The 12,935-nt window shown below is 45.4% G+C and overlaps 1 protein-coding gene across 1 annotated transcript in view; it reads left to right on the top strand.

The window, feature by feature from the left end:
• The window catches only part of GPR153 (G protein-coupled receptor 153), a 561,014-nt gene extending 551,977 nt beyond the window's left edge, over positions 1 to 9,037 (top strand). Inside the window, exon 7 of the mRNA XM_085608887.1 lies at positions 3,545 to 9,037. Within this exon, the coding sequence (XP_085465013.1) occupies positions 3,545 to 4,306 (762 nt within the window). The 3' untranslated portion in view covers positions 4,307 to 9,037. The remainder of the gene's footprint in view (positions 1 to 3,544) is intronic.
• Positions 9,038 to 12,935: the final 3,898 nt, after the last annotated feature.

Genomic DNA, 12,935 nt, shown 5'->3' with positions numbered 1-12,935 from the left:
CAGTTTCCGTACTATAGCCTGCTCTAAAGCCAGATTGGGAGTCGTGGAATAGATTGTTAGCTTCCAGGAATTCCGAAAATTGACTCTGGACTATCTATTCAAGAATTTTCGCTGGAGCAGGCAGAAGAAAGATAGGTCTGAAGTTTTTATATTTCGCAGAGTTTGCATCCGGTTTCTTCAGGATTGGCAGTAGGAAAGCCTGTTTCCAAGCTGCTGGAAAGATGCCCGAACTCAGAGAAGAGTTCCAGATCTGGTTCAGGAGGGCATTAAAACAGAGGGCCAGATGTTTAAAGAACTGGGCTGGGCAGGGATCACCCGGCGAGCCAGATTTACAGTCCAATAATTTTTTTAAGGAAGCATCTTGAGAAAGAGGACGGAATTTGGTCAATGACTCAGTATTGTTCGGAGTAGCATTGTGCTCAGATGGGGTCAAGTTGGATGGGAAAATGTCATAGATAGATTGAATTTTGTCCTGGAAAAAGTTTGACAATCCAGCACAGAGGGAAGGGGAGGGAAGCACGGTACTGTCAAGGGCTGCTGGTTTGATAAAGCATTGAACAATTTCTAATAATTGTTTTGCTGAATTTTCAGCTAATTTAACCTTCATCAGCTCTCTCTTTGTACAGCACTCGGATACCATGGTGGTCATGTTCGGGCTTTATAAAAAGCAATAAATAAACTTTGGAAGCAAAGTATTTTGAAACATTGCTTTGTTGTTTAATCCTTATTGATATCCACACGCACATAATGGATAACTGCTGCTCCAAGATCTTAAAAAGAGTCTCTGCAGGTGATAAGCTGTTTTAATATTATTGAATCCTTTGCAGTTTAATTTAAATTAATTGGTAAGACCAATCACCTATTTACTCTCCATAGTGTAGGACATGGGTGTGTTCTGAATTTTAGGGAATTTTACTCCAGATTTAGGGCGAGTGTTGCATTGACCTTTTGTCATGCAAGTTAATGCAAGGGCAATGCTACACTAAAGTCAGATTTACCAAGCAATGCAAGGGCACCTTGCGTGCTTTTCAGTGCTTGGTAAAGCTGGAGGAACAAAAAGCAGCACAAGTACCTGCCTTGCGTTACTCTGCGCCAGGGAGGCGTTCTATGGATGGAGCTTGGGTGTTCCCAAACATCCACCCATGGGTTTTGGCCCATTCCAAGATTTACAAATAGTGGTAGGCCAGGGAATTCGCCAAAATGCTACGCCTTCCCAGGGATGCCTAACGAGGAGAAATATATGTATTTCTCTTCCTTGTTTCTCTTTCTATGTGTGCTGCATGCTGCAGCACATGCAGAAAGAGAAAAAAGCCTCAGAGGATTGCAAGGTGGCCTTCCTGCATAAAAACAATCCTGCCTGTAATGGATGCACCCTTGCACCTTGGTGCAAAGGTGCCTGTGTGGGCGCAAAGCAGCACATTGTGCACCAATGCAAGGAAAGGAGAGGAATGTGCTATATAATGGTAAATATGGCGCATTCCTTCCCTTTCACGCAGCGCAGCAAGGTGTCTTGCTGCGTTGCGTGAAAGTTTGGTAACTCTGGCCCGTAGTATACATTTGCGTAACACACTAGCATTTTAAGAATAAAGTGCCATAAAAACTTTACTTAATGATGATATGGCAGGGCAATGCAGAATTCTGCTTTCATCTTTCTGTAAAACATTATATATGGTCACAGGTGTCCTTAGCGATACATCCTATCCTAAATAAGTAAGACTGGAGTTCTTACATTTTATAAAACAATAAGAATTTATTGATATGGATGTTGGGATACCCTTAGGCTCTATTGTTAGTTCCTGCATAATTGTCGTGAAAACAAAAAGACTCATTACAACACAATTGTTTCCATGTATGTAGTTGTATTCCTAACAGTGATTAACATGTTATGCTGGAAAACGTTCCCCCCAACTTCAATCTCTTTCTTTATATTTTTTTAGTATACTTGATTACAGTACTGCGCAAACTGAAGGATGACAGCTCTGAAGGATAAAAAAATTACACGTAATGAACCCTCTATCTGCAATTTATGACCATCAAGTATAAACCTATCAGAATGAGTCCCGCATTCTGATTGGTAGAGGATTGGTCATTGCAAGGAAATGACTGATTTTCACGGCCCCTTTGCACTCTGGTTGAGCTAATATTATTTGTCGTAAGATGTTGATGGTATGTTGGAAAGTGAACGATCTGACCTACAATTTAAGTGTGCATTTGGCAATAATACTTCAGCTGTATTTTTGGACTCAACCTCAACATTTGAATAAATCATAACACTTTTTTTCTAACGATTAGCAAGCTGGAGTGCAACCAAAGGCCAAACATGCTTATCATACTTGTTGATATTATTTCTATCCAATATATTTTTAAGTTCAAATATGTTTCTAAATAATCGTGCCATAACCACATACTTGGCGTATGACACATATAAGCAAAAAGTTCATTTCCGATTCAGAGAGCGTACTCATTTTGAAGATTAAAATTCCAATGTAATGTCAATGCCTGTTTCACTAGTGTCTTTTCTATTTAAAGTGGAGTTGAAACTGAATCAGTCACGTTTACATTTCCATCACTTTTACTTCTTTTTCAAAATGTAATTATTTGCTAAATGAAACCGGTATTGTACAAAAATATAAACCCAACAATAGTAACAAATCTTTTTATCTAAAAGGAGGCGTATACAAAAAATCTTTGCATTTCGAATGTCTAAATTAAATAACAAACCACAAAGTGGATTCGATTGTTTTAAGAGTATGTTAATGTTTCTTTCAATAAGGGAGAATACACCCAAATAGCTATTATACGACTTTATTTATAGACCAGAAGCACCCCATTTGGGAGAGGTAATCAGTTTGTGGGATGCATCTGAAAAGGAATTTGCTTTGTAAAGTTGTTTATGCCTTAAAATGTTTTCAATACACGGGAGACCCAATATTCGAATTCTTAACAATGTTCTTAAATGTGAGCTGATAGTCAGTGATAGTGAAGTAATTTAAAACGTCAATTTCTGAGCCCCTTTAAAGCTTTATAAATAAAGAGTATCTATCTAGTACTGTTTGAAACTAGGCGCACTTACAAATGGAGCAAGTATTGTATGCCCTCTGTTAAGAATAGTAGTTTGACTAAAGTACTGCTTAATGAATCTGTTAATATACAAATGTAAATTGGGGAGGACGGAAATGTAGCATTACCTCAATTCACTTTTTTTGTTCTATTTATAAAATAGTTTCATGGGCATTCAGACTTTAGAAAGTATATTAAAATTGTTCTACAAGAGTATTTGCCAAAGCCTTCAGAAACAACAAGTGGACCTGCTTTTTATGCTAACATAGTTAATAAACTGTGTGGTGCCACAGAATGAATGGGTGGATTATATTTCTAAAGTCTCCGGGTTGAAACATTTCTCAATAGCTTTCTATCAAGTCATAATCATTCATGAATCTTTTATTTGTGCCATAGCTATCACGTGCAGCATGTTTTGAATACACCATTGCATCACTGCAGATTATTTGGAAAGGCTTCATCAATGTGTTATTTGTTTTCTTAGGTCCCACCGACAAGGCGTTACTCTCACGATGAAACAGAGATATGGACCACAGGTCACATTCCTGCTTTTCTTCACGGCTGGGGATCAGCAGAGGACATGGCGGCGGTGTCCTTCTTCAGCTTGCCTCGACATGAGAGGAGGCGAAGCAGCGGCCAATCATACCACGAAGAGGGCGTCCCACACCGGAAACGGAGGAAGTCCGCAGAAAGCGTAATTTCAATTAAACAGTTTGCAATGGAAGAACTTTACAAAGAGGATTATAAATGTTTTAGCAGGGAAGAGGTAGTCAGTTTTATTGACGAATCACCGCACCCGAGCCCAAGAAAAAGCTCGCGGAGGTCGTCTTCAGTTTCTATTATCCCAGATACTTTCGCACATCAGACTATTGCCTTGGCTCACTTTCCTCTCACAGACTTTGAGCGGGAACCTCATGCGTTGCGCCGGTGTTCGAACCAGGGGAAAACGTGTACCCTCACAGTGCCTGCTAACGCCAGGTCTCAGGAGGAGGACAGACATGTTTACACGGAGAGGGTTAAAGGGGTCCACATGAGTGAAAAACATGATACCCCAGCTGTAGATAAACTTCCAGCAAGGAGGGAGATTTCTGAATCGGGCCAACACAGGACAGCTTTGAACCCTGCATGGGGCGATCAGGAAAGTGGACAAAATGAAAATAAAGGAAGCAATAACAGCTTTTTAAGTTCTCCTGCTTCCTCAGGGTATATAACATTTCATTCTGATTCCATAGGCTCTACATCTTAGGCAACACAGGAGTGTTTTTCTTACTAATGGGGTTTTTTCCATTCAGTTTCCTTGGGAAGGCGGATATGTTGTCTTTTTGACTTTGTTGAACCAATTGGACATGAGCAGAGCACCAAAGAAATTACATCCATGATCATACATACATATAATACTTGGAAAACTGGAATCCTTTTTGGGAACACAATCAGAATGAAGAAAAAGCTACTATGAGGCAAAAAGTACATCGTTTCTGTACTGTAGTTCTTCCAAACTTTTTTATTCTAACAACTATGGCATATCCTATATGAATGAAACCAGAACATCGAATAGAAAAAAAACTGCTGTGTTTCACACGTGCTGTTTTATAACCTACTTTTAATATGTCCACGAGGAGTAATATTTGAAACTCCATATTTTTCTGTTGATTATGATTGTGCATGATATCTGAATTTTTGCATTATTTCCGTCTATATAAAACAGTACTCGAATAAGAGGTATTTCTTAAAATATAGGTGAATTTATCATTTGAGAAAGAAACTGTTACAATGTTAATTCGAGTGACATTTTGGAGTAATAATGCGTTTAAAAGTACAATATTTTATGATGATGATGATGCAGTTAAGGATTTAAAGAGAAGGGTCTAATTTGTTATCAAATGTTCAGCAATATCACAAGGTATTCCTGTAAAAGGTCATACTACTGAACAAGAGCGAATTTACTCAAGATGAACATGAAATAACTTGCTTATGCCATCATAAAAGAAATATATCTTTCTACATTGAAGCCTACAAAAGAATTAAAAGACACTGTAAATGTAAGCATCAGTCTCTCCCAATGTAATTTTTGGGATGTGGAACGATTTTTTTTGGCATGCAAATGGCAGACCAAGAGGAGTTGAAAACAATCAAATACATCTGATTTTATAGTAATATCCGGGCTAATAGTTCAAATGTTGACAAGAGTAGTGTTTATGAGGTGCAGTCAAGATTAAAAACAATTCGGTACAGACACTTCACTTAGAGAAATTGACAAGAATTGTTAACCTAAATGGTAAAGTAAAACATTTCTTTGAAGGTAATTACAGTTTTACGATATTGCTGAATTGTGCAAATCAAATAAGCCACGATGAAGCATTTGCATTTCACTCATCTGCTTAGTTTCTATAGGCACTTTTGTGCACTGTCCTTTATATTTACATTTTACATTGTACTTCAGATGTCATAATAGATCCTTATTGAGCACATAAATTTCAGATTTAAATCAGGTAAAATATATTTCTGAATCTATTGATTCGAATCTGAATCTGTAAATTCTCCTGGTAGTATTGCTATATTTGCACTGAGCCTTTCTTCTATGTCTATGCACCATAGCCAAGCAAGTAACACTCAACTCTATGGATCCTGTGACATGTCTTGACCCACTCTCTGCAACTCAGACCGCCATTTTTCATCTCATCTACTGGCCTCCTTGGCAGAACAAAGACTTTGTGGATGAATTTCCAGGTGTCCTCACCATCTTGTTCATCCTTTATGCCCACTCTGCTCTCTTGGGGGACTTCAACCGCACAAACAACACAAGCTCAGAAAAATTAGATCCGCTCTTCAACCTCAATGTGGTACAGCATGTCACACAACTAACACTCCAAGAGCCACATCTTCAACCGTGTCTCATCAACATCACCAACAATCCAATGCCAACCACCCATACACCTGGACTGGACTGACCACTTTGTCATCCCTATCTCCCTGCTGAGCATCCTACCAACAAATGAAGGTAAAAAAAGTAGAAAAAACCAAACCTTCACATCCTCCAAAGGATTCTCCACAGACAACCTAATTCTTGAACTCACCTTTCATTCTAGCAACTCCATGTCCGATGTCAAAATTGTTTTATACAAGTTTAACAATGTTTTGGAGATCAATGTAAACATTTACGCCCCAATTACAACACAAAAGCACCAGCCAAAGCCTCCAGCACTCTGGTACTCTAAAAACCTTGCTGACAATAAACGAAAAATTTGCAGGCAGGAAAGAAAATGGAAGAAAAACATAACTCCTGATGACCTCATGATACTTATGTTGCTCAGGCCAACATGCAGATAGCTCCTCACATCAGTCAAGGCAAAGTACTATACCAGCGCCATCAATGATGTCACCAATGGAAGCCGAATGCTTCCCAAGACAATGAAGCACTATATCAACCCCCTGCCAGACCCACCTATCCCTCATTCCAAAGAAAAGCTCAATGCCATCAATCTCTTATTTAGTGGGCAAAAAATCTGATAGCGCATCAGCAACACCTAACCTGCTTCATCTCCCATGCCCACCCCGGAGCATCCTGCAATGGTCAGCTCTCAAATCCTCATCTCTCACACATCTCAATAACATTCTCAACTCCCTCAAATCTACTCTTTTTGATGATAACGTTTTACCCTCATCTTTCCTCAAAGCTCTCTCTGGGGAGGCTCTCTCACCCCTACTCACCATTGTCATTTTCTTCTTCACTCAAGGCATCTTCCCAAAGGCTCTCAAGACAGGCCAGATACCAACACTCCTAAAACCCTACACTAGACTCTGATGACTTAACCAGCTATTGTCCAATCACTCAGCTGCCATTTATTGGCAAGATAATTGAAAAAGCAGTCTATGTTCAACTCCAAGTTCACATTGATACAAACCATCTCCTGCATAACTACAAGTCTGACTCCGGATCAAACTGCAGCACATAGACCACTAACTTAAACACCGTAGACAATTCCCTCCTGACCTCAGAGAAAGTTGATCCCTAGATACTGATGTTGTTGAAACTTTCACCTGCCTTTGACACAGTCGACCAGGCCACTCTCATATACACCTGGGAGTTTCAAATGGAACTCTTCTTGCAAGTCTTATCTGCTTCAGACATTCAACTTCTCAGACACTGCCTGCACATCATCCAGACCTGGATGTCCAGGGCCTTTCGGAAGCTCAATCCACCTGAGACAGAGTTCCAAGAACAGCAAACCAGAACCAGTTCAAACCTGGTGCAAATACATGGACCTTGAGGGCTTGAAACTCCAACTATCACTGAATGCCAAGTCACGTGCATGGACTCTGAACACCAACCTCATCTTCAAGGAACACACTGCCAACAAAAAGATGGCCTGGTGCCAGCTCTTTCTGCTGAAGACAATGAAACAGTTTTTTTTTCCAGAATGTGACTTGAAAATTACTGTTCAAACCCATGTACTCTTGCATCTGGATTATGGTACCACCCTGCCCCACGAACTCCCAAACCCCACACTGGCACCCCCTAAGGACATTCAACATGTTGTAGCATGTCTTCTCCATGGCCTCATGAAATAAGATCACATCTCCTCATCCTGATGTAATGTTATTACCCCCCCTTGCCAGCCTTTACCAACTTCAACTCAAACTCTATCATTTAGGAAGCCATCACAATCAATACCCCAGCATAGCTCACAGACAAGCTCACAGACTCTTCTGATTCTCACACACCTGAAGCGAGCATACAATCAGACTGCCATAAAAAAGAAAAATCAAGGCAGCACACCTTTTCTATCTATGCACCCGGGATCTTGAACAACATCCCATATCCATTAACACTAACGACTGCTGCTCGAATTTAGTAAAGAGTTGACAATGCACCACTTTAAACTTTAGTACAGTACAATGCATTAACTGTCCACAAATCAGCTGCTTCTCTTATTACTCATTGACTTTAAGCTTGTCTTTGACCCTGTTTAGTTCTCCACTGCCTTTTAACCAGGTTCTTACTATAGAAATACCACAGACATGCATGTCACATACATTATATTGTCAGATCACTCATAATAAAACTCCTGGATATGGTGAGTACTGAGATATATGCTTACTTTTACCTCAGAAAGGTAAATAAACCAGTAAATATGGTGGTCAAAAAGCCCACAGTATGCCATATTATGATGTTGACAAAAGCACACTAAAAATCCAATGTAATATTTAGATCCTATATAGGGTAATAATAAAGGTCTGTACTGGGCCAAGCAAAGCATGGATGACCTGAGGAATGCTTTAATTAAATGCTAAAGTAGCTGGTCATTTATATTGTACTTGAAACAATTTTGCAGGATTGTGATAATCTCTAATGATTATGTAAATGTAATAAGTCTCTTGAAATACAGTAAGTTCGACCTTCTGAATTATACTCTAATTTAAATATATGTTAACATCAGGGTCCTGCTTACTTATATCGTCCCCTGTCTGAAGCTGACATCCCATGGGCACAGAATTTCCTTGGAGGAAAGCAATTATTTCCAGGCGTCTTGCAATATGGAAATTCTAGCCACGGAGAGAGTATTCACGGAGAGAGGACCCATACCTGATCATCACCTCTTGGAATTATCTCTGATGGCAAGACTGTTTTCATCTGCTTTCCACTTTTAAGGCACTCCCTGCTACTTGGAGTGCATCAAGAGAAGCTTGTTACATAAGAGCCATAAAAGGGAGGCCTCAATTTAACCCTGTCATTTACCAGCACAGTATGTTTTTTCTATGTATGTTTCATTCCCTCAAATGCTTATGCACTTAACATTTTTTTCAAGCTGTTTTTATCTTCCTCTGTTTCAATTCTCTTTGTACTTTTGGATATGTGAATCGTAGTTTTTATGCTTCTGTATTGGATTTTGGGTCTTGTGATGACCTCTGTATTTTGATGATTTTCGAACACCTAGGAATGGTGTGCTTCACAAATAAATGATTCAATAATGTCAAATTCAGAGTAAGACTGTAATTTGTGTGAACTATGGCAGCAGCCAGTGGAGCAGTAATTACGATGCAAGTGACTCTTACTTTCAGAACCCTGAACTATGAATGTTCTATTACTTACCGGTAATCTTCATTACTCCAGGTCCTGTTGATCTCGTCTCATTCATTAACATATTGGAGATAACCATCTCCCGACAGAAAAAAAGAACAGAAGCATGCTGGGACCCTAATACTGCCCCTCCCACCGGGAGTACATAAGCAGTACTTACCCAGCATCCCGTCTGTACAACCAAGCCCAGGTAGGAAGGCCGGCTGCCCGGGAGGGAGGGAGGGGCGCATGAATGGGACGAGGACAACAGGACCTGGAGTAGTGAAGATTACCGGTAAGTAATAGAACATTACCCCCAGGTCCCTTATGTCCTCGTCCCATTCATTAACATATTGGAGAATACCAAAGCAGAAAACCGGCCTTCCGCACCCACAAGCACACCCAGGAAACCACAACCAAAGCAGCAAACCAAGGGAGCACCGAGAAGGAGGAAAAGGGAACCGTAGGAAAACAACCGGCCCGAAACCCAGAACAGGACCGGAGACAACCCAAAAAAACAGAAGGCCAGAGCCCCAACAAGTAGGCAGTCAACCAGAGAAACCGGAGACAAGGCAACCGGAACCAAGACCCAAAGGACACGGCCAAGCAACCCACCGGACATCGCCGCCCAGCCCAGAACCACCGGGAAGGTACACAGGACACACCAGCCACAAAGACAAAGAGCAAACCCCGACCGCCCCGAAGAAGGCCAAAGAAAGAAGCCAAGACTGGCCAACAGAGCGCAGGCACAAGCACCCAGACCAACAAGGAAGGAGGAGAGCACAGGCAAGAAACCATCCCACCCCACCAAAACGAACGACCCGGCCCTAGAGAGCCTAGAGCAGGGTCCGAACAGGAGCAAGACCCTACCAAACAGAAAGACAGGCAAGGGGAAGAAAAACAAAATCCAACGGAAGGAGGCCACCAGCCCAAACGGGAAGGCCAGCAAACCCAGAACAACAGGGAAGAGGAGGCCAACCCAAAGACCACAGGCCAGAGACGCCCCCAGAAAGAACCAGCCGACAGCCGACCAGCAAGGAGAGGCCATCAAGACCGGAAACCAACAACGAACAAGCCCAACAAGGGCGGGGACAGAGCCACCGGCCACAACCCCCAGAAAACCCCCAACCCCAAAAGGGAGGGAGAACAGGGCAGGAAAGAAGGCCAGAGCAACCGGGAACACCCAGCAGCCCCCAAACCAGGAAACAACCAGGCAGAAACCCATCGAACCACAGAGGGCAGACAAAAACAGGCGCCAACACGGCAGAGGACCGCTCAGCAACCCACCCTCAGGCCAAGCACGCAGCAAGGCCAGGAGCAGCTGAAAAAGAAACATCCCCAGGGTGCACAGCACCCAGACCAAAAGGCCCCAAGGCCCAACCCCAGCCACACCGGAGAGGAGCCAAGAAAACAGCACAAACCAGGGCAACAAACGCCAAAAGGAGCCAGGAAGCCAGGACCAAGGCCAAGCAACCCGATGACGCAGGAGGACCCGCAGGCCCAACCAAACCCCAGAAGGAGCCCACGCAGCGCCCAGGCCAAAGCAAAGGGCAGGGAGGAACAGAGGACCCCCAGCACACCACCGCCGGACCACACCAAAGGCCGGAAAAAGAAACAGAGGAAACCGCCAAAGCGGAAGCCGCAAAGAAGCAGAGGGACAAGCAGCAGGACAACATCAGACAACCCGCAGCCAGGAAGGAGGACCCCACAGGGGCAAGAGCACCACAGAACCGCATCCCAACCAGAGAGGGGCAGGAAGGCACCCAAACAGACACACACCGAGCACAAAGCCCGGGGAATCAAGGAGCGAGCCAGGACACCAGAACCAGGACTGCCTAGCAAAACACACCACAGAGCAGGCCCTAAAATGACAGCACAGCCACAAAGCCAAGGAGGCACAGCCTGAGGCCACCCCGAACCAGCAGGAAGCCGGCAAACCCAGAGCCACAGGACCCCCCACAGGCCCCAACACAGTTGAAACAAGCCCAGGAAGAGAACTGCCGGCAGGAGAAGGCCCCGAAGGACCCCCCAGGACGCGGCCACAACCGCACAGCGCCCCGCCAGGACACAAAAGAGAGCCCAGGCAATGACGCAGAGCCCAAAAAGGCGACCAACAGCTACACAAAACCCCACAGGAGCGGAAAAGCCCCAGCAGACACGCAGCCAGGCACCCACCACGGGAACCAAAGGAGACCAGAACCACCCCGGCACCAAACGCACCAGAGCGCAGACGGATCAAGAAATCAACGGCACCCGGCATCGACTTCGGGGGAACCGAACAGAAGAGGGGAAACAGGCGCCACGCCAAGAACACGGCAGTAGTGAAAGACAGCCAGGTCCAAACAGCAGCGGCACCAACCCCAGGGACCAAAAGGCGAACCGCCACCGGAAACACAACCGGGGGGACGCCAAGGAAAGGAAGAGCAGACGCCAAATCACACCAGACAGAAAACCAGGTGGGGCGGACAGGAAATCTGGAAACAAGCCAAAGGCAAGCACAGGGAGAGCCAGGGCAGGAGCAAACAAAAACAGAAGCAGCCAGACCCCAGAAGCAACCTCAGCACACAGAAGGCCCCGGGACAAACACCCGAAACCCCAGGCCGGAGCAAAGGAGAACAGAACAGCCACACGCACGGCAGCACGAGCCACCCAGGCGCAGGCAGAGGAGGCAGAGAGCCCCAGGCATGACACTAGAAAGCCACAAGAGGAACCAGGCACAACCCAAGGGACGGGGGAACCAGGAGCCCCCACGCACCAAACCTCAACCAACCACTCAGAAGCCAGGAAGCGAAAGCAAACACCCAGAACCCACAGCGGAGCAGAGGCTACAACACAACAGCCAGCCCGTAGCGGAGGGAAGGCCACCCAAAAAGGTGCGGACAGACAGACGGACCCAACACACCCAAGGCAAGGCCACGACACCCGCACCCACGACACCCTGCAGAGAGGCAGCAAGAAAAGCAGGGAAAACCCCAGGCAGGCCCAACAGGAACCCACGGGAGCCAATATGACCCCCCCATAGCTGCCCAAGGAGCAGGAACAGAGACCCACCACTCACCAGGGGCAGGGAGCTGCGGAGGCACACAAAGGAGCGGGGACCAGAGGCGCACCCCAACAGGCCCCCGCCGATGAAGCGAAAGGCGACCCCGACACAGGAGCAGTAGAGGAGAAGGCACAAGCAAGCAGACAGGGAGACCCCAGCAACATAGGGAACCCCAGGAACGAGCACAGACAGAGCCAGCAACAAAAGGAACCAGCCACCACAGAGGCGACAGGAACCCACGCCAACCCGATGCAGGCCCCCAAATAGAAGAGCGAATGCCAACAGCCCAGAGAAGCAGCAAACGAACCCAACGGAGAGGCAACCCCCCCCCCCCAAACAAGGTCCGAAAAGAAAATGCCGAAGAGCCGGGAAAGAGGAAGAGGCAGCGGCGGGCCACACTACGCAAGCCACCCGACCCAGGTTCGCCAGCAACCAGGGGAAAAACCGCGACCAACCCCACAGACCACACACCCCAGGTGGGGGGCGGAGCCCGGAGCAACCGTAGGCACAGCCGCAACCAAGGGCGCACTCGAACTGGGCAGAGCAAGCCCAGAGCAGGGCGAAAGAAAGAGTCGGCAGCAAGCGAACCAAGATGGAGGAGGAGAGCAGCCCCGACAGGACGCCCCCCGAGAGGAGCGGCAGAAGCAGAACTCGCACCCACAGAAGCCCAGCCCAAACCAAGGCGCAACGGACCAGGGCAGCAGACGCCGTAGCCCGGAGACCACAGCAAGCCCCCCGCGAGGAGCAGAGCGGACCCAATAGGACGCACCCCAA

Source organism: Triturus cristatus, chromosome 1_2 (assembly GCF_964204655.1).
Source record: "Triturus cristatus chromosome 1_2, aTriCri1.1, whole genome shotgun sequence".
NCBI classification, from domain to species: domain Eukaryota; kingdom Metazoa; phylum Chordata; class Amphibia; order Caudata; family Salamandridae; genus Triturus; species Triturus cristatus.
The sequence above is the reverse complement of the archived record's forward strand: the minus strand, read 5'-3'. Positions and strand labels throughout refer to the sequence as shown.